This window comes from Barbus barbus (assembly GCF_936440315.1).
Source record: "Barbus barbus genome assembly, chromosome: 5".
Classification (NCBI taxonomy): Eukaryota; Metazoa; Chordata; class Actinopteri; order Cypriniformes; family Cyprinidae; genus Barbus; species Barbus barbus.
In genome coordinates, this window is record NC_136733.1 from 23,708,775 (window position 1) to 23,732,218 (window position 23,444).

Sequence of the window (23,444 nt, forward strand, 5' to 3'; positions counted from 1 at the left end):
CGTTTCGCGAATCATTTTATCCCCACCGGGGATAAAAATTATTCAGCAGAGGCAGGGATGCATAGACCAGAGGGGGGGAAATCCGCCCACCCCCACTACAAATCGCACCCTGTATATATATATTTTAGTGGTGTCAAAATTAGTGTGTTAACGCAGGCGATTAATTTTTTCAGTTTAATGCGTTAAAATGCTTATAATGCTGCATAGGCTATATTAAAGAGCTGTATCATATTCAAACCCAAATGAAACTACGAGTATGCAATGTTGTAGTTATGTCATGAAGTCACAAAAAAGGCAATTAAAGCTGCCTTAAAACTATGCATGCAAGTCTTTATTATTTATGTGTCACATGTAAAGCAGTGTCAGCTCTGCATCAAGTTCAGCAGCGGCAGTTTTTAAAGTAGCAGCCAAAATAACCTTAACCAGTGATGTCTGTTAATCAAAGAACAAAATTAAAAAGAGGAAATCAATCACTTCTGTAGTTTTAATCTTTATCTCTATTTAATTTAGAATTTAGTGTTTGATAACTATTAAATTAGGCTATATTTTCACAATTTATTTATGTGAAGATTGTTTTAAGTTCACTTAAATTAGAAGTTTTTTAAAGTCTAAATGTTAAATTGATAGCTCTCAATTATACTGTAATGTTGAATGGCTAATCGATGGTTAAATAGTCAGAAACAAAATTCATAGAGACATCAGTTGTTGTCATTGATACTTGCCTTCAGTCATAAAAGATGGCATTAAACAAATATTTAAAAAATACTGTCTTTATGTTGTTTCTACATTAATTTGAAGATTGAATGTGAAATTATTGCAATATAAAGGTATAATTAAATACTTTAATGTGAGATTAATTAGTTAATTTAGTTTTTATTGACAGCACTAATATATATATATATATATAGTGAGTGACCCTTATTATAGAGAAACCTGTAATGTTTGGGGTTTTACAAATTTTACAAATCTCACTAAAGCTACATTTGTTTGATTAAAATACAGTAAAAACTATAAAACTGTGAAAAATATTTCAACCAGTCTTTAGTGTCACATGATCCTTCAGAAATATTTGTAATATGCTGATATGTTGAAAACAGTCGTGCTGCTTAATGGTTTTGAGGAAAAATTCTACTTTTTTTAGGATTCTTTGATGAATAGAAAGTTCTAAAGAGGAGCAAATCTTTGTAACAAATGTCTTTACTGTCACTTTGGTGAATAAAACTATTCATTTCTTAAAAAAAAAAAAATCTTACTGACCCTGTTTTGAATGATACTTTATATTATACTGTTACAAATGACATTTTATTTATTCACATCAAAACCCTGATGTTCTTGAACTTACATTAGTGATGGCTTCAGTGTTGGCTCCTGTAACACAGAGATGACGCACCACCTCCAGACCACCGTTGCTAGCTGCCAGGTGAAGAGGTGTTCTCCCAAACTACAGACAAAGAGACATCAAACATCTATAAACACTCTTTCTGAGAATGATTCATCACAAATGCTAACTAGAAAACAAAAGGTGAAAAAATCCTTTTGAAGAATGCTGATGATTGAATTTCAAAATTACTACAATTATATTCCTCTTGACCTGTAAAACTCAAATCGTCTTCCAGCTGTAATGTAAGTGCCATTTAAAAATTTCACACAGAATTAACAAGCATGCATAACTGCGAAGTAAATGGGGTCAGTTGAGGGGATTTTAAGAACTGAAAAAGGAGTGGATGATGATTCAAGACTGACAAGAAAAAGCACACTCATTAATACTTGAATAAGAAAAAATGACTGGAGAAAAAAATCCCTTTGGAACCTTAACTATGTTTATCACATATATATCCTGAAAGTGTTTCTTTAAATGCAAATATGGAAGCTAAAGGATTTTAGTTTGTTAAAAGCCAAAGTGTAATCGCTTTAGTACAGAAAAACATTCAAAGACCTGTCCTTTCACAGTGGACCAAAGAGATTACTTATAACCCTGCTCTTGAAAAATGAACATATGTAACTAGAGGTAAAGCAGAGGGTTTCTAAAAATATGGTCCCCTTTTGTCAAATTTGTTAATACGTAGATAAAGTTGTGATGACTGTAATTTGAAACTTGACGTAAAATTATTATTTATTTTTAAGGGTATTTTATCATACGTCATTCAACCTGTATATATATAAACATTTTGTATTCATTTATTTAATAATTTATTTCTTTAACATTATTTTATATGCACTTTAAGTGCTTATTAAGTGTTTATTAAATGATAAATGTTGGGGTGGGAAAATTGTATTCTGTAACAGTATCATGGGGGGTTCATGGAGGCTCTATAACAAAATTAATAAAAACAGTTGAAAAAAAAAGTCTCGTTAAACTATTAAAAATATTTGTGTTAATTGAAATAAAGCTGAAATAAAATAAAATATAAATATTAGATGAAAAACTATAAACTAAAATAACTGAAAAAGTTGAAGCAAATTAATAATAAATTAAAATTGAAATATAAATAAACAATTATAATCCTAAATAGCAATATTTTAAAACAAAATACATTAAAATGACTAAAGTGACATGACATGATGCAATTACTAAAAACGGAACTAAAATATAAAAATACAAAATATGAATAAAAATATAAGAACACATAAATGATACTAAAATAACACTGGATGAAAACACACATTTAGGTGTCGAACAAAAGCATATTATACAGTAAGGTTATACCCATCCTGTTTGAAACTCACTTTGTTAGGAATATCCAGATTGGCTTTAGCCGCACAGATATGCATGACCACAGGCAAGTTGCCGTCCTTGCAGGCGATGTGAAGGGGTGTGTTGCCGTGGCGGTCCTGTTGGTCCACATAACAGTGATGGCTGAGCAGACACTTCACCACTTCGATCTGACATCTCCTCACAGCCAAATGCAGAGCAATGTGACCATCCTGAAATATATACATGCAAACACACCATGATCAAGGGTGAAGGGTAATCAATTATTATTTTGAATGACAAGCTATCAATGAATCTATACGACAAAATCAGCATGCATGAGGAGAAACAGAAGAAGGTGTTTTAATATAAAAAAAACGACACAGTTCACCGTTAAAGAACAATAAAACACCCTACCAGGTTAATATTTAATAAGTGTCTGTCCTTACCTTATCAGCAGAGTCCAAGTCCGCCCCATGCTCCAGCAGACACTCCACGATGTCCTTGAAGCCGCGGGCAGAAGCAGTGAGTAACGGGCTCTCGCCCTCACGATTCCGGGCGTTAACATCACAGCCAGCCTTGCACAAGACTCTGGCCACCGCCGAGTAACCGTGCCATGCTGCACAGTGGAGAGGTGTCTCCTGCTCCTGTGGAGGCATGAAAACAGTCTTTGGCATTCAGACCAAGAGCTCATAAATAACCTTGAACACATGGAGCTAACAAAACAACATTAGTCTGTGTCAAGGCCATTTCACATGACGAATTGCTCTTAATTAGCCTGTGACCCTGACACCTCCAATGAATGTAACAATTTTAAACATTCTGTGTCTGCCTCCTGGGATGGCATGTGAATATTGGTTTTCTTTTGCAATACTGGCTTTCAGAGAACAATTATAATAAACGCAAAAGTAGGATGGTAACCTAATATTGTGATAATGGCAAAAGCAACCACTATAAAATGAATCCGTAATACTATTAAATAATAATTTGTTTGTGCACAATAATGATTGTTGTTGTAATAATTTAACATTATCCTAAAACGATTTTCTTTATTGCATTTCTCTGGAGTGGTGCTTCAGGCTCATTCATTTAAAGTACAGCATGTTTTTAATAGTGACTAGGACACTTTTGCTTGTTAGTCGATGGATGCTCCCGTAAGCAATATTTCTAAAAGCACAGAAAACTATCTGCCTATGAACATTACTGCTGTGAGCTCATAGTGCTGAATAAATAAAGTGAGGCATGGGCTGGTCATGATTCATTTTCAGCACTCGTGTCACTTCAGCACTTGCAAAACCATTTATTACATTTACATGTCCCACTGTCATCAAAGACATCTGAGATTAAGTATTTTCTTTTATAAAAGAACATTTTCTTTTTTTCAAGTTGAAAGTTACTAATATAAATACACTAGCATTCAAAGTTTGAGGTTGGTGGGATTTTCAAAAATAAGTCACTTATGCTCACCAATACTGAATTTACTTTTAATATTATTACAGTTTAAAATGTCTGTTTATTTCTGTGATGCAAAGATGAATTTACAGCAGCCATTACTCCAGTCTTCAGTGTTATACGATCCTTCCGAAATCATTCTAATATGCTGATTTGCTGCTCAAGAAACATTTCTTATTATTATCATCGATGTTGAAAACAATTGTGCTGTTTAATACATTTGCGGAAACATTTTTTGATGATTAGAAAGTTTAAAAGAACAGTACTTATTTTAAACAGAAATACTTATATCACTATAAATGTCTTTACTGTCACTTTTTAACAACTTAATGTATCCTCGCAAAAATAATCTTAATGGCTACTGTAATGTATATTGAAAACTACTTTAAAATAATTATGAATTGTATAATAAGAAGAAATACTTAAAAGATACACTCAATTTCTTCATCATTAAAAATAGTACTTCATGTGGACTCACATGACATGAAGACTCCAGTCATATCAGAAGACTAATAAGAGTGGTTTTATTTACATGCCTCATGGGGGCAAACATCTCATGACTGATGAAAAAAACTAACATCACATGACCAACCCAACACTACTCTTTTTATATCTATAACTACCCTTTAAAATGTAAGGTGATAACATATCATGTTTGCACAAACAGGGTGTGCAGAGATATGCAAATACATACACAGAGTCAGGTAGGACAGCCTATCGTAATCCTTCGAACCAAGGAATATGATTGGATGAACATTTTATGGTTCTATGCCTTCCACAGACAATATAAATATATATAAATTAAATTAGACCACTTAAGTTACTGATTGCTATCAGGATGTGAAAAGACTTTCAAGCAGTGTAACAATTTTTTTTTTTTTTTTTTTTACTAAAATCCCCTACCCTGCCTTTAATCAATTTAATTAAATTAAATTACTGTTAATATCACATTTGCACAATGGTAACTGAACTTTTGCGTGATGCTGCATCCACACTGCTAAGTGTCATATTAGTCTACAATGGCTTGGACTGTTCAGTGTGGTGTAGATCAGTTTGTGTGTGTGTGTTTGATACCTACCCGGTCCACTAGGTCAGGGTTGGCATGGATGCTGCAAAGGTATTGGACTACATCCACATTTCCATAGCGAGCTGCCACATGCAGAGCCGTTTCTCCAGACTAGAACAGAAAATATCAAACATTACTCACATTACAAATTACATGCTGACATCTGCCCATAATTCAGTGATGAGCAGGCATTTCATTAATGTGTTTACACTTTGATGATCTGAAAAAAAAAATGCAATGACCATGTGTATGTGTACATAAGGGAAACTATCACAACTGCTGAACAAGAAACAGCTAAGAACTTCATTAAAGGATTTCCCTGCTGCCAAAGTAGGGTTATAGCAACTGGAAAGGCTGCGTTAACAGAATGTGACCAATTCAAGGGAGAGATCTTTGTGTGCTGAGAACTGCCAAAACCCTTCCCAAATCAGCTTTGCGCTGGACTTCCTCCTGGAAACAGTTCAGGCTGAGGCGGATGTTTCAAGAAATCGTTTTACACCCGTAATGAAGTTGCGGACACTCCAAGTGTGATTCTGTATGGCACTCCCAACAAACTCAACAACACTTTACCCCGCAAATTCGCTTGACTGAGCGCACTTCACTGGCTAGTGAGGCAGTCAACAATTATTTCATACAACAGCAAACCTCAGGCCAGAGAGTAACCATAGCAACTGCAAATTACCAATGGGAAGTAGAGAGGCGTGTGAACTCAGTAGGAAAGGTTTTCTGGAGAAAAGGTGCCGGATGGGGAAAGCCTTTGAAAAATCAAATCTGTCCTCTCCCTGGGGTTGTGATTGTTGAGTGTGTGTGTGAGAGCGAGAGAGTGAGAAAGATAGAGAAAGATCGAGGCACCTTATCTTGGATGTCCAGAGGGCACTTCTTTTCATGCAAGAATCTCAAGGTCCCCACATGACCATGTCGGGCAGCGTAGTAGATAGCGTTGGCTCCAGTCTGAGGAAAAGAATGGCATGTTGTGTGGAGTTGTATGTATTTTCAGCTGTTTTGGTGTCTATCATGTCCAAATTTACCATTTAAACTCTGTTAAAACTACTGGTGAAACATGCATTCTGTGTCTTACTCTAAGATTGGTGTTGATACAATTATTTATTTTTTTTGAATGAAATTAATACTTTTGTTCAGAAGAGACACATTAAAATGATAAAACTATGAAGGTCAGTAACTTGCTGAAAACATCACATGAATAAATTACATTTTAAAACATATTAAAATAGAAAATACTAATCTGTAATATTTATTATATTAACATATTATATACTATATTATATCCTATCAATATTTAAATTGAAATAATATTATATACATATATTTTTTTTGTATTTTGATCTAATAAATTTAGTCTTGGTGAGCATAAGACATAAAAAAACAAAAATCATACCCGCCACAAAGTTTTGAATAGTACATTATTTTCTTGTACATTAATTATCTGAGAGAATGGAGTACAACACCTTATCAAAGGCTTGAATCTCTGCTCCTTTTTTCATTAGCACATCAATGATCAGGACGTTTCCACAGCCCGCAGCAATCAGGAGCGGAGGGGTTCCGTGCTGAAATATGTAAACACACACACACACACACACACACACAGAAACATACACAAACAGCAATCACTTTACTGAATAGAACAACGCTCTAATAGCTCCTCGTAGCATTCAAAAGCAGCTTTAATTAAGCCTATAATTCTGAGTCAGTATGAACATGCCAATTCAAATTAGCCTGATTCATTTTTTATTGTTCGCACAGCAGTTTTAATTGGCAAAGAGCAATCAAAGTGGTTGGTAAAAAAATTCTTGCAAGCACAAGACTGGAATTGTTTCTCAAGAATGCCAATAAACTCCTCTGAATGAATAAATGCATGAGAGTCATGGGAATAGTGCTCACTGTGCATACAAAAACACAGATAGCACTGGACAGCTCTGAGCAATACAGTTAAAAGCACGCTTGTCTCTTCACATCAGAGAGCAGATTACGGTTTCATCAACCTCAGCCTCATTCCCTCCTTCTAAACAAACACTTTTTTCCTGTGTCACACATGTGCCATACACACAAGACATTCCAACATATACAGACACACTCACTGAAAAAGACTTAACCAGAACGTCTTGTTTTCTAGTAAAACATTCAAAACCTCTTTAAAAAAAAAAAAACCTGTTTACAATAAAATTTGTTCAGATCCACACACAATTTGCAAGTGGAGTAAAAAAATAACCTTAACTCAAGATAGTCTCTATAAACCTGTGTTGTTAATTAAAAATGTGTCATTTTGATATATAAAAATTATCCATTAAAAATGTCTTTAAAAGTTATCCTGCTATAAAGAGGTTTAAATATTTTTTACTGGACAAAATGACTAAGACATTTTTTGCAGTGTTCCCTTGCAAATATCTGAAATTATTAGCATAATAATGGCAATTAACCCTTAAGTCTCTGTCATTCTATTCAAAATTCCCTTTGTGACTATGACCATACAAAGCACAGCCTCACACAAATGGGATGAGATATGGTCCAGTGACTGTTTCTCAGTCACTCGCTGCACTTCTCAATGTCATTGGTGAAAACGACGATGTAAACTCAGACGTCATTGGCGTACAGTGACAATGATACACTTATCAGCTCAATCGAGCTCAAGTTGGCTAGTGATCAAATCAAATCTCTATTTTTTGCCATCCCCATATCACCTCTATGATTCTTGTTTTGTCTCCTTACCTTGTTAGGTTGATTAATATCATAGCTGGTCAGCGATCCAAGCAGGTGTTTTAGACCTGGAACATTTTCGTCGTTGATTGCATGGATTATAGCCTTCATGACAAATGAGTCCTCCTCATCCTGTCAAAAACAAAATCGATGAATTATTGAATATAAACAATAACTTCATGATAATGGACCCAAAAACGTACTACATGCGCACATTACATATGCCAGTATGATACACTACCATTCAAAAGTTTGGGATCAGTTAAGACTTTTTAATATTTTTGTATTAAATTGATCAAAAGTGACTTTTATATCCTTACAAAAGATTTGTATTTGAAATAAATGCTTTAATGAACATTCTATTCAAAGAATTTTGAAAAAAAACTATAACAAGTAAGAATTAAATCTATACTGTATTAACCAAGTTAATTACACAGTTAAGAGTTACACAGTTCCAATATGTCTCTTGCACAGCTCTGACTTGAAATTTTTAAAAATAAAAAAAAATTAACAAGGTCAACTGTGATAAAAATCAAATGAAAAACTGCCAACATGACAGTATTTAGGCTACTATATAACAAGATTTAGAGGGAAAAACAACAGCAAGCATCCTTTGACAGTCACACTTTGAGCAAATCCTTTTATGCTCAGTAGTACTACAGTTGGTCTTATCAGCAAATACACAGCGTGAAGTTCTAATCCTATTGAATAATGCAGACGAGGGGCGGAGTACAGACCGCGCTCTCTCTTCACCGCTCGACCGCTGCTTTGTGTGCTGTGACCCAACCACCTCCAAACAGCATCTGACAGTTCAGACGTGTGGGACAAAGCACTCAAATACAAAGCTATAGAGGGAAATTGGACTGGCCGTGAGGGACAGAAAAGAGAAAGAGAGAGTATGTGAGCTTGTGTTTAATGAAGGAGTGTACTGGAATAACACCCACATACACATCTCATACTAGACGAGTGTATCCAATTACACAACGCACACTTGAACACACTCTACAAACAGCCAGAGGCTTCTAAAGAGAGTGAAGCTGGAGTCACTCATGGAGCGTAAAACAAGACTTATATGTGACTTGGTGTCATTTTATGTGACCTTTAGGTGATTTGGGTGTAAATTTGTTCTGTCCCTGGAAAAACAAATATTGTGGAAAGACCATGACGCAGTAATGGTATCAGATGATAATACCATGCACTTTACAATATATAATATGGTACTGACAGCCATATTCATTTAAAATGGAATTTTCTCAATTTTGCATAAAAACGGGCACTTGTTAAAATCATTAACTATCATTCAAATGTTTGAGGTCAGTCAGATTTTATCAAGGTTTTGAAAGAATAAACATAATAAAACAGCAATATTGTGAAATATTATTATTCTGTCTGAATAAAGTGTTATTTATTTCTTTGATGGCAAAGCTGAATTTTCAGCAGCCGTTTCTCCAGTCTTCAGTGTCACAAGATCCTTCAGAAATATGCAGATTTGCTGCTCAAGAAACATTTATTATTATTATTATTATCAATGCTGAAAATGATTCTTTAAGGAATAGAAAGTTCTAAAAAGAACAGAGCAGCATTTTTTGTATCATTGTTACTGAATAAAAGTATTATCCCCCACTCAAAAAAACAACCTTTGAATGGTAATGTACAGATGGATTTTTAGAATGATAAAGGATGTCACATCTTGATTATTGTTGCTGACACCCTTCCTGTATGAAACACCCATTTCCTGTTCACACAAAAACCCCAGATTTCTCACAGATTTAAGTGCACTATAAAGGCTGAAATATTTCTTAAGGTTACAGTATTATCATAATGCAGGTGATATTAAATATACATTTTAAGTTATATGATCACTTCAGGTGAAGTAAAAAAAAATTTTTATGGCAATGTGTGACGTGTAAGAAGCAGGTAAAAAAAGAGATCGTAAGCTGTAAAGTTTAGATAATTTATGTAGCACTACGGCAATAACACTTCTCTCTTCAGGCTTATCACACATCACTAAGCAAATATCTGGCCAGTATAAAGACCATGCAAAACCCCACACATGGCTGTACGAGTGTCAATGAATGTGCTGCTCATATTAGGTCGGATGAGTCATCTGACTTAATGGCAAGCTTCACTGCAATTAGCAATCATGCATATTAATGTGTTAAACAGTAACCATTCCAAAACCAGAGTATTTCAAGATTGTCCAAGTATATTTTGTGTGGAGTTTTCTTGCATGTGTTTGTCTGCTTCTATTCTCAGGTGTGTGGGAAGCTCATTAGATCTGTTCATCCCATAAATACAGACCACGGCAGAGCTCAGGGATACGGGGGTTCCTCTGCTGTTGCCAGGCTCATCACATGCCTTTTAGGTTTTGTTGTTCTTTTTACCAGTTCCTGCTGCTTCTTTTTGCCAGTTCCTCATCTTCGTAAATCCTTAATACAAGCTTTTTTAAAAGTGTAGCACATGACTGAAATGAAGGATGACTTTAACTGAACTCTTACCAGTGTGTCATCACTGCGTGCCACACTCATATTGCTCCTAGACAGGAAGGAGCGGGAGAGCCGGTTACACAGAGAGATGAGACGCACCGATTGCTAAGGAAGTCAGACAAAACAAACAAACAATATTAAAGGAGAGATGATATTTGTGACACATTCTATAGAATTTGTAACAGGCTTTTTATCAAAAGCATCAAACAACGATTAAAACTCTTCTCAATAGATTAAATGATATTTCAACTCTTCAAATGACATGTTAACCCGACTTTATTTGTTTTTATGACACAAGCTTAATTCTGCGCTTGAGGGCACTGTAACTATGCGTGCTTCTTTATTGTTTCATAGCTCTAAGGGTTTGTTTTGCGTACTTTTAACAGCGTGTGTGGAAATATCGTGACTTGTTGGCGTGGCACATAATGCTGATTCCTCAGAATGCACTACTGAGGGTACAACACTGCTCACACTTTATGTCAAAGAGTTACATTTTTCACAGCAGAACATGATGCTTGCTATCTGAATTTTGAACATTTAAACCGAATACATAGTCGAAAGTCAAATACAAAAAAAGCACCTTCCACTTTCTTCTGGCTGCAAACTTCTTAAATTTCTCCATATTCACTGCTGATTCCTTACGACTCAGTGCCTGCTGTGTGTCCTTTGGCTTAAAAGAAGACATTCACACTTTTAACCAAGTGTTAAGATAACAACGTGTTTGATAACTGCTTCATATGTAGTGGTTGCTGGACAAACCTTGATCCAGGGGTGTTGAAGACTGTCCAAGATTGTCATTCTTTTTCTGTAAACATGAAAACATAATCGTCACATGATGTGATATTTACTTTTTTAACATACAGAATGTAATGAACATAGGCAGGCAGTTTGTGGACCTCTGTTCATATAACTTAAACAACAAGCTCCCACAAATAAGCACCTAAAAGAGCCTTCGGAGTAAACGAGAAGGCATTCAGTATACAAATCGAAAGATATTTATCATAGTGTGCATTGCGGAACACACACAAGGAATTGTGGGACTGGGCTCTGGAATGTTGCATATCAGCATTCGTGACAATGTTTAGACTTAAACAGCATTTATGAAGTGAAGTGAAGTGACATTCAGCCAAGTATGGTGACCCATACTCGGAATTCGTGCTCTGCATTTAACCCATCCAACGTGTACACACAGCAGTGAACACACACACACCGTGAACACACACCCGGAGCAGTGGGCAGCCATTTATGCTGCGGCGCCCGGGGAGCAGTTGGGGGTTCGGTGCCTTGCTCAAGGGCACCTCAGTCGTGGTATTGAGGGTGGAGAGAGTGCTGGACATTCACTCCCCCCACCTACAATTCCTGCCGGCCGGAGACTCGAACCCGCAACCTTTGGATCACGAGTCCAACTCTCTAACCATTAGGCCACGACTTCCCCACAGCTGGGGAAGTCGGACATTTATGCTGTGAATAACACATTTTAGTAAAGTACCGACAGGACTTCTGCAGAATTAGTTTTAGTTCTCTTTTAAATATCATCCGAAGAAAATGAGGTCAGTGTAGATAAAGACTAAATGAGAGCAAGCAACCAGCAGAGAAGCAACTTGGTAAACCAATATGGAACCAAAACAGGAATTATTAATGTGTCCACATTAATGTGCAAAGCACCTGTTCTTGTTTGTTGACACAACCCACTTCCTCAGTTACTTAGTTAATAAGCGACATGATTTGGGATGAATGTTCTTCGCAGGATTCACTGATTCAATATAACCACAGATAATCAGTTAACAAATAACAACATAAATAGTACAAAGCAAAAATAAAATAATACAATAAGACATTATTCAAGCCAGCTGGTTTCTAAAAAGGAACTTCTCAATAAAAGAAACAACTAGTGGATAAGGTGAACCCTACCAAACCACCACAAACCATAACAAGCTTCTTCAGTGGTTCTTACTTTGGATCTTTGAGCAGTAACCGTGCAATGAAGTCTTTGGCCAAAGCACTGGTGTTGCTGAAGTACTCCTCATCAAACTCGTAGTCCACAGCTGACACATTGGCAAGTGTCTCCTGCTTATTTTCACCCAGGAAAGGTGAGGCACCACTAAGCCTGAAGATACAGAGAAAAAGATCATTTTATCTCTAATTTATTTTATGTGAAGGGCTTCAGTATAGCAGCATTCAAACAAAGACAAGTTTAATGGGAACAATGTGTGATATTATAAGCTGCAGACCAACTTATTTTTTTCTGACCATTATTATTAAAGTGTGAAAAAACAGGCAAAGGCCATTTAGTGATAAGCATAAGCATTTTATTTTACTTTACATGCCCCATTCCATTTTTTATTTTGTGATAAAAGACCACAGTACCATCGCGGAGTACAACATGCTCTCTTTCCACTATAATAATTCTAAAATTATTGCTGTTGTGAATTAAAAATCTGAAGTGAAAAATCTGTGCATGGCTTTAATAAATACTGCCAGGAGATACATTTTATTAATTACTGTAAAATTACAGCTGTTATAAATTCACACTTTTAATTAATGGCATTCCCTGTGGTTGAGAAGAAGTCTTCAAAAGTGTGAGAAAAAGAAAATAACGGTGGAATAGGAATGGATTAGATGTGAAAATGGTGTGCGATATCTACCTGGTGTGAAGCTCTATTTTTATTTGCCTATGATGAAAGTGAAGTGTAAGGAACAGCCCTAAGATAGACATTGAACTTTCCAGCTCTGTTTAGACTGCTAATATTAGCACACGTTGATGGACAGATAGTGATGGACAGATAGGACAGAGAAGAAAAGAGAGAAAAGGGAAATGCATTATTGGATCAAACGCGGCTCTAACAATCCTAAAAGTAGGCTTAATGTTCTTTATGTGATAATTTCTTTTTTGCCCCTCTTTTGAACACAGAGTGAAATATGAGCTGGATATTTTTGAGCTGGATATTTTTGAGCTGGATTTTTGTGAGATTCACCCATTTAACCGTTTATGTCAGAGACATGAGGATTTGGTTCCCATCAAAAAGGAGGGTCCCCTCATGTCTTATCACAAGCAACAGGCAAGTTCCATTGTTTATATTGCTCTGTGATATGCTTAGTTCCCTCTCACATGAACAAAAACACACACATATAGAGAGAGAGCTACCTCAGTGTTTCCACAGAAAGACCAACACAAGCTTTACAATTAGACACTGCACCCAGAGGTTGTGCTAATAATCATTATCCATCACACTGATGGACTGGGTTATAAATTCCATGTCTTGCTCTATTTTTATATGGCATTAAAACACTACAGTGCTTGGTATTTTTAATGCCATACTGGCATCACAAGAACTTCTGTGGAAAGAGATATTTTAGTCTTATCAAGTGCTTGAATTGCCCCCCCCCCCCCCCCCCCCCCTGGAAACACTCTAATTTATCTCCCCAAAACCTCATCTTTTCTGTGCTCCCCTTCAAATCTTTGCCTGTTCTTCACTTCTAATCCTATTAGATTATTTTATTGTAAAAATGCTTCTAAAGTAGGGAAATGTAATTGACCAGAACTCAAATTTGGCTGGATGCATCATTTTACTTCAAACCTCAATAATTATGACAGTTGTTGCACAACAAGAGTTTATTCTGCTATACTAGATGACTAGAAAACACTTAGTTCAACTTAATTTGCTTCATATTCAGCTAAATTTGTTTGTCATACCTTCGTTTTACAGCAGAATGTGATTTGATTTACAGCTATGATTTGAGAAAAATAATGCAATTACGAAAATGGATGCTATTTACAGCCTAAGAGAAAATCCATAAATGCATTTAGATTTAATTTGTAATGATATAAACTATATTTACAGCATCACAACAACACTGATGATTATGACTACTCACAGAATATAAGTGATCACCCCAATGCTCCTAGAGTTTGAAAGAAATAAAAACACATGATTAGGACAGGAAGTGAGGTAACAGCGAGGTCAGATAATGATATAATGCTCATTCTCACCACATGTCTGCCTCCAGGCCAAGTGGCTCGTAGTTGACCACTTCTGGAGCTGCAAACCACAAAATAATATCATTTACAATACAGAAGACTTTAGGGTGAGCCATGATAGATTTAACTGAATTTGTTGTCTTGGTATAAACATGAGAATCAAATCCTAAATACACCTAATTAAACTTCAAGATAACAAAAAAGAAAGATTGCAACATCAGATTTCAGATAAAATACGAACATGAGGAAAAAAAAAAAAACTAATTCACAAATCACATCACACTATTTTGACCTCCATTTTTCACATTTTCATAAACCAACCAAGACCAACCATTTTAATATTTGAATGCAATGAAATAATTCCAATAATATTTGTTATAGTATTTTAGGCTTTTGGAGGTGAAGCTTACTAGCATTTTTAGTTCAAGTCTGCATTTAGATAAAAATGACACATTTTTGGGAAAATACTTCAATTTTCTAACGCTTAATCTTTAGCCTAGTAATTTACATGGTTTTATCTGCCATATAAAATATATATTTAGACATGCAAAATACAGTTTTTAAGCATTAAAACAATGCTTATAACTTGCACACATGTCTCAAACAGTTAAATATGACAGCTATATAATAAACTCTTTCTAAAAATAATGCACAGTTTGCAAGAGGAATGGAGCATCAACCTACTCCACTCTCCGTGACATAAAATAAAATGTCAGCAAAAATGTCTAGAAATGCTAAGTCGATGGTGGTATATTTTGGTGGTTTCTCACTGTATGAGCTGTGAAATGAGTCACTGCTTTCAGAGGATCTCAATCTCTGATGTGTTAATGAGGAAACGAGGAAATAAGTCTGAGGTGGGAGAGATGCTGCTGCTCTCTATTCCTGAGAATTGACTTAGAATTACTACTTATATTATTATGCACTAGATCTGGTCATTGACCAGGGCTGGGAGGAAGCAAGCTGCTCCTTAAAAAAATCAATGAAGTCATGCCTCAGTAATGAGCTAATACTATTCTGGGATTGGATTGGATTAGTATCTTTAAAATCAGGTGTCTAGCTTGACCGGATTCTCCTCCATGAAGCCTGATCGTAACTTTGAGCACTGAAATAGACTGCACTGTGGGGTAGCTGATGCTTGACCATGGCCTTTAGCATTGTGTGTCTATTAAGACTGCTGTATCATCACTGCCTGCAGCCATACTGGCTGCAATTCAGGTTGGACTGGATGGGATGCCAATTGCATAGAGGGATGGGGGTGGTGTGGGTGTGCATGTCTATGTGTTTTCTGGGATGGCTGGAAGCTTGTTCTGGTAAAATGTGACTGAAAACAGCAAAGCTGACTCATATTGTTAAGTAAAAGCAGTAAGATTTAAGGAAGGTTGTAGTTATAAATACCAAAATACCAATCCAAACACTGACATACAAGGATGGACACACTTGACTGAAATAATGTTTTTCTTAAAAACCTGTTGATTTAAAAGCCTATGCTTAAACACAAGAAAATGCATATCTATGCCATGAATTTCTTTACAAAACTGCCAAGTGTACATGTGCATTTCTTTAATAAAAACCCAACATGCCTCTTCCTACTTTGAAGAAACTAAAATATTAAAACATTTTTATTTTCTATTTGATTCCAGGTATATTTTTTCATAGTTTAGGTAACTAATTGTCCAAAACATGTAAAATTGAGGAACGTAACAAAGATATAAAAACAATACACAAATATTTACAAAAAATAATAACAAAAACAAATATATAACAATATAATTTACCATACTACTATTATATAATTATATTTATACTATACAATTCACTAATCCATAATTACGTAATTATAAATAATGATTAATTATGATTTATTTAAAAAGTGAAAATTTATTATTAGTATGTAAAATTTATATTTATTTATATATATATATATATATATGTTTATTTATTTATTTATATACACATACATATATATATGCTTACATAAAGCATTTCATTGGGTCACAAAGCAGTGATGCCTGGTGTTTCTTTACAGTTATGTCAGGCTTGTGGTTCAGATTACACATGAAAGAAGAAAAGAGAGGATTGGACAGAGGACCATAACAATAAGAGCGGGTGTATTTACAACACATCTCTATAGACTGACCAGCGGATGACACTGACCTACAAACTCCGGGGTACCAAAGATGTTTTTGAAATCGTTGCCAAAATCGATCTTGTGGGCCAGGCCAAAGTCAATGAGTTTAATGCGCGGGTGAGGCACACTCCGTTTCAACAGCATGATGTTCTCCGGCTGAGAGAGATGAGAACAGAGAAAGAATTGGAGGGAGAATGCAAAAGAAAGAATCAGAGGAACTAATGATAGGTGCAGAACAAAAACACAGCAGGAGTGAGAGAGAGACAGACAGAGAGAGCGAGCAGGAAATCTGCCATAACACATGGAAATCACATGCAAAGCTAGAGAAACGTTCACTAGAAAGCACAGGCATACTCAAGCCAGGCAGTAACAGATCCCTGCCTGGACATTCCATAGAAACAATACTTCCTTCAGTGGGCTTTATTCATGCACGAACTAATCTCTTAAAAGCTCCAATGACTTCAAAATATTTAACAGAAATGTTGGGGAAAGCTGTGTGGATGACTGCTCTGAAAGAAGTGGATCTAATTACATAACCGCCGTTGCAGGAGTAACATGAGGGATTAGACATAAAATGCTAATAATGAGCAACTCCGTCACAGCTTGACTATTTTATTTTATTCTTTAGGTCTCAGTTAAGTTGGTTAATGTGAATGTTGGCTGCATTTTTCAGTTAGACTAGTTATTCAGGTTAAGTGATTTTAGTGGGAGGTAAAAACTCCATCAACATCTGAAACTTTCAAAACAGAGACTACTAGAATTTTAATGCGATTCTGCAATAAAACCTGTCAAAAATTACAAGGACTGAATTTATGACCATCCCAGCAATTATGTAAAGGGTGGAAATAATTGAATAACCAGCAGGGAGGATAAAAGCACCTCAATTGATTTGTTGTGGCTGGTCCACAGTGATGCTAATCGCCACAGTCTGCCATTGGGGTAGAACTCAAACATGTCTCAGTACCTTCAGGTCAAAGTGGGAAATCTGTTTGGAGTGTAGGTAACTGACTCCATCCAAGATCTGCTTGAGGAACTCGGTGGCCTCCTCTTCACTCAATGACTCTTTCTCAGCTAGAAAGTCAAAGAGCTCCCCACCTGCCACACTGTGTAGAGAGAGGACAGATGTTGACACTTGCAATACAGCTGGGGCCTGTTTCATAACACAAGTTTACCAAATAAGCCAGGCTTATTTCAGTTAGTCTGACTTATTTTGAACCAAATCAACTGACAATAAGTCAGGCTAACTGAAATAAACCTGGCTTATTTGGTAAACTTGTGTTATGAAACAGGCCCTTGGTTAGCTCATAATCTTCATTTAACCAAGACTAAACTAATTAAGAATTAAGGGGATAGTTCACCCAAAAATGACAATTTTGTCATCATTTACTCACCCTCACATCGTTCCAAACCTGTATGAGTTTCTTTCTTATGTTGGACACAACAAAAGATATTTTGAAGAACCAAACATTTGATGGTCCCCATTGACTTCCATCGTGTTTTTTTCTCTACTATGGAAGTCAATGGGGACCAACAACTGTTTGGTTCTTCAAAATATCTTCTTTTGTGCTCAACTTAAGAAAGAAACTCATACAGGTTTGGAATGACATGAGGGTGAGTAAAAGATGACAGAATTTTTATTTTTGGGTGAACTATTCCTTTAAACACAAGAGTAACTTAACCAAGACAGCAGCAAAGAACACAATAACCAGCAGTTGCATACAACTGACAAATTAGTAAAAAAAACAAATTGCAAATTGCAAGAATAATAATAATAAAAAAAATTCTAAACATTCGCAATTCAAATATCAATATAACCTTTCGAACCAGTTCTACACTAAACAGCCAGATGTGGACAATAGATAGAAGACAATGGATAAATAGGTTAAAAAAAGTGATTTAGGTGAGAATCAGAAACACTACAAATCAAATTTCACTGAATAAAGCAGAAAGAAAAAGATCAATAAAAGTACCAGAGAATTAATTTTGAATAAGATATCACTATAGTGCAACATAAAATAAATAAACAGAAATAAAAATCACAGAGTGAGTCCAGCTAATTAAACTGATTTTTCTGAGTGATTTACTCTGACAGAAATGGATGCTGGCAGTGCTATAATCATGGCTTCTGGGAGAGGAACAACAGGATCTGGGCATATATTTATTCAGCAAAAGGAAGCTGCAAACCAGCTGCACACTGATGACATGATAACGCTTGCTGCTAATGGTGAGGTTGAGCAAGTGCAGAGATGAGCCACCCAGCTGCAAAAACACCGGCAGCAGATATATCTCTATTCCATTCACAGAAACAGAAAGAAAAACACCAGCCCCCACCCTGAACAACACAAGTCTCGTAGCCAGATTTCTGACTCGCCTAGTCCTCATTACAGCTTGTTCTGGCAAAGAACCAGCCACTTAATCAAGAAAAGACCAGTCAGTGAACGGACTGTGGGCGGTCCATGAGTATGCCATCTGAAACTAAAAAAACAACACTACACAAGACTATAGCTTGTAACATCTCACTTCACAATATTAGTTGGCAGCACAAAGGTTTTGAGAGGACGCCAAATGACTTGAAAATGAAACTTGACCTCCAGTTCCGAGGTCAGGATTGTGTGGTTATATCCTTAAGCAAGGTACTTAACTCCAGATGCCTCAGTTAGTAAACAAAATAGCTTCACTGATGAGTAACGTGTAACAAATATGAGCTCAGAACATAGCTGCAGGGACGCCCTTTGTCACATAGTATGAAGAAGCAAAGAAAACCAGTTGGGTGAAGAGACACTTCAAGAGGTTCTGAGGAAAGACACTTCCTTCACATAATCTATGTGTAACAAAACTATTCTGCTGAAAAGCTTAAGGTTTTACATTCCAGACACTGATTACGTTAACACATTTGTCTTGTGTATAAGCTATAGTTCACTTAAATCCATTTTTATTACCACACTCAAATAAATAAATAAATAAATAAATTAAATAATTATAGGGCCCTATGAAATCCGTTTTATTTCCAAATTCAGTTTTTTAAATTTGATTAAATCAAAAAGCCTGAGTTTTATCTGTACCAAATTCGGTTTTCCATTATTTTCTGGATTCCATTGTAATTGTTCCATTAAATTTTAATAATAAAACGCATCTCCAATTAATTGATGTTATATTACAAAAAGTATTTTTTCAGAAATACTGCACATTTACATTTTTCACCTAAATAAATTCTGGTAAATAATATTTCTGGTAAATACTCCTTTAAAAAGTGTTTTTTGATTATAATTGTATTATTAGTAGACTAGAACACGTGGATATGTTGTCATTCTCACACTATAATACTGAACTTTGATTTCAGTGATTTGGACATGAGATGGACACTTGCTTCTTGCACTCTATGTTGCACTTCACTTTTGCTTTAGAAAAAGATTTCATAGAAATTTGAATTTCATTTGGTTTAATAAAATATTTGTAAGTAAATATGTTGATTTTTATTTATTTTTTGTGGGAAATTAATCGTTTAGTTTAATAGAGTAGGCGAAAAATTAGCGATAGATTAATCGGAATTAATCGATAGATTAATCGGAATAAAAATAGTCGTTAGTGGCAGCCCTATTGGAATGTTAGACTTCATGTTGGTTTTCAAGTCAGACTTGTTACTCTAGGAAGTGATTCTTGAAGCACAATAGGGTAATACTACATCCTAACATTGTATAGCACCAACAGAGTGCAAGTTTTTCCATTTATATATAAAATGGAAAAAATTGCATATATACATATGCACACACATATTTAATGATGTTCGAAAAAATAAAAAACAAATGTAATGCCAGTTTTATTAGCAGCCAGTCTAGTCAGGACGTAACCTTCATCAAGAGATTAGATGTAAAATGGCTTTTATATCGGCTTTTTTTACATTTAATGCACATATTACTTAAAATAACCTTTGCTTTATCAGTCAAAGGTCTTTGTCTTTGTGTACCAGTATAGTTAAGACAGTAGAGACATCAATACATATATTTTCTCTTTGAACACATTGGCAGTAGTGTATGAATGTGCACAGAACAACAGGCAAAACTGGTTCACCTACTCAGTGGACTGGTTCTCCTCATCCCTCCACTGTTGACCTTGTCAAGTGTTTGCTTTGCAAGTAAAGGTTGGTGCTACTGAATTCAGTGAGAAGCCCTTGAAAATTTCTTCTATACATTTATTTATACTATCATGTTCCAGAGCTCTCTCTTCATGTACTATAGTGTCTACCAGTCGGAGTTCTTAGTTTTCAGAAATGGAGGCTGTAATGATTTCATGATTCAGTAAATGCAAGGAAAAATAATGACTCACAGCTCCAGGATGAGAATGACCTCGCTCTTGTTTTCAAATACATCGTGCAGGGTGATGACATTGGGGTGCTGGATTTCCTTCAAGATGCTGACCTCCCTCTCAATGTCCTCTTTGGAGACCCCTCTCCGACTGGATTTGCTGCGCCTTTTCTTGATAAATTTGGCTGCATACTCCATTCCAGTGTTCTTATGACGGCATTTCTTCACCACGGCAAACTGACCACTGAAAAAAATAATGATTGTTGTCATATTTAAGCACTAACAACTAAATACTCAGTCATTCAAAGCACATAGAAATTAAATATTTTACAAAATAGGACTAAATTCACTACACATCTTAATGCAATAGTCTTAACATTAAGCAGAGGTTTGTAATATTGATGCTCATGATGACATGATGCTCTAAAATTAGAAGAGAAGATGACTCTTTAATGTGTTTATTCAGTTTTGCTCCTCTATAACATATTGCCAATAGGCAGGACTCCATATTCCCCTTTGACATGTTCCCAACTCAGTCTCCGTAAGTCACGACATGCGTTCTGAACCACTGCCAGAAACCAACAGTCACCCAAGTCAGGCTAACATCACAACCACATTTAAATCACTAATATCAAGCTGTGTGAGAATGTAAGAATTCTTTTGAATGACATAAATGAGGCCTATTACTTCAGCAGATTAAACACAAAACTGCATGTTAACTATGTTTTCCCACATGCTGTAGATATTCAGTGCTGTTCTATGGATAATATTATCAGGGTGGATAACAATCACTCCCACGTCATGCCATTCAAAAGCATCACAACAAACACACCAGTATAATACACCGACAAGCATATTCAGTACCCTGAAGCTTATAACTCTGCCAAGCAAGCAGCATATATTGTGAGGAATTTCCCAATAGGATCCTCTCAAAATGTCACAGCTCTGCAACATTTGTGGCTCTTTTTAATGTGGCTGTTATACAGCTGTTGGGAGGTTTCTTTCTACGGAAAAAAACAATCGCTTTTGGGCAAAGAAACAAAAAGCTATACAACACGGGGAAGGAAAAAGAGTCCTTGGGATGGGGCTTTCTGATGCAAATACAAAACACAGGGCCTCTCTTCTTGCCTGCTTCACCTTTTGTCACCCAGACAGCAATCAGGCCCCACAGCAACGAGAGACAGTACATTTGCATTTTATCTGGGGCCTGACAGGTTCAGAGAAAGCAGACATCCTCCCCGAGTAATCTTAAAGTAGTAGTTCACCCAAGAATGAAAACCGTGTCATCATGCAAGTTTTAAAGGCATTTGACTCCTCCTATGTAGCACAAAACATGAAATTCTGAAGAACGCACTAGCCACTTCTTTCCACATACTAAAAGTGAATAATGACTGGGGCTGACAAGTACAAAAAAGTATAATAAAATCAGTTTCATTTATTCTAAAGCCACTTGAAAGCCTGTGTAACAAACAGACTAAAACAACAATCATAAGTCACTGCTAAGCTTCACCTTCAGCAGACTTTCAAAGGGATAGTTCACACAAAAATGAAAATTCTGTCATCACTTACTCAACCTTTTATGTTCCAAACAAGACTTTTGTGCATCTTAAACGCACAAATAAAGATTCTTTTAATGAAACCTGACAGATGTTTGTCCCGACAGTGAAAGTCCATTCATCAACTCAATGACACTTCAAAACGTTCATAAAGACATTGTAAAAGAAATGCATATAAATAGAATGCTGGATCCTGCGTCGGCAGCATCACACGCATGTGTCGTGGTACTCTCTCAGGGTCTCGGATTTCATCAAAAATAAACATGAAAGTCTTATGGGTTTGGAATGACATGAGTGTGAGTAATGACATCATTTTCATTTTTGGGTGAACTAAGCCTATCCCATTCACAAAATTGATCCATCTGAAGACATTTAGACCAGTTTTATGAATTGAATCAACAAATTCAATGAAAAGATTTTACTGGGGAATTTATTTATTTTTTTATTTTTTTACATATAAGACATTAAGACATTGTTGCTCCTCTCATGAACTAGTAGAGAACCAGATGACAGTATTGTCACAAAAAAAAGTCAAACATTTCAGTCTGTTCCTCACACAAAAATAAGTAGTATGAATCACTTTTATGATACTTTTTGGAGATTTTGGAGCTTGACTGCACCTGTCCTCATTTACTTCCTTTACGGAAGAACTGGTTTGGAATGTTTCCATATTCAAGTACTTTACTAATTAGGGACCAGCACTGCCCCCAAAACTTTCTTAGATTGCTTTTATTAAGTTGCACTGTTATTTTCTGTAGATTGTAATACTAAATAATAAACAAATAATATTGCACAGGCTTGGGCATATTTCACATTTCAGGAACTGAATAAAAAAAGTCTGGAAAATCAGAAAGTCATGCCTAGTGGTTCTGACAGCGTGGCTTTTGGCATTCAGACATGTCTAAACGTTATTCTCAGTGACACTCCTCAGTAAGAGCAGGGCATGGGTCTTTGCTGAGCTGTGCCAGTTTCCATAGCAGTGCTGGGGGCAGGGCAGCGGGAGAGGAGGGGGTCGTGTCAGCTAGAAAGAGGCCTGCGGAGCACAACGGTCCACTGCAAACATCGTCACACA

General features: G+C 35.9%; 1 protein-coding gene across 1 annotated transcript in view; it reads right to left on the bottom strand.

The window, feature by feature from the left end:
* Nucleotides 1-23,444, bottom strand: part of LOC306870192 (death-associated protein kinase 1-like) — a 68,209-nt gene that overhangs the window by 20,975 nt on the left and 23,790 nt on the right. Inside the window, exons 3-18 of the mRNA XM_079417305.1 lie at nucleotides 20,839-21,060; nucleotides 17,480-17,618; nucleotides 16,542-16,671; nucleotides 14,400-14,448; nucleotides 14,285-14,311; nucleotides 12,363-12,515; nucleotides 11,168-11,213; nucleotides 10,989-11,078; nucleotides 10,421-10,513; nucleotides 7,935-8,054; nucleotides 6,677-6,775; nucleotides 6,063-6,161; nucleotides 5,223-5,321; nucleotides 3,142-3,339; nucleotides 2,728-2,925; nucleotides 1,343-1,441 (exon numbers count right to left, since the gene is read on the bottom strand). Of these exons, the coding sequence (XP_079273431.1) occupies nucleotides 1,343-1,441; nucleotides 2,728-2,925; nucleotides 3,142-3,339; nucleotides 5,223-5,321; nucleotides 6,063-6,161; nucleotides 6,677-6,775; nucleotides 7,935-8,054; nucleotides 10,421-10,513; nucleotides 10,989-11,078; nucleotides 11,168-11,213; nucleotides 12,363-12,515; nucleotides 14,285-14,311; nucleotides 14,400-14,448; nucleotides 16,542-16,671; nucleotides 17,480-17,618; nucleotides 20,839-21,060 (1,861 nt within the window). The remainder of the gene's footprint in view (nucleotides 1-1,342; nucleotides 1,442-2,727; nucleotides 2,926-3,141; nucleotides 3,340-5,222; nucleotides 5,322-6,062; nucleotides 6,162-6,676; nucleotides 6,776-7,934; nucleotides 8,055-10,420; nucleotides 10,514-10,988; nucleotides 11,079-11,167; nucleotides 11,214-12,362; nucleotides 12,516-14,284; nucleotides 14,312-14,399; nucleotides 14,449-16,541; nucleotides 16,672-17,479; nucleotides 17,619-20,838; nucleotides 21,061-23,444) is intronic.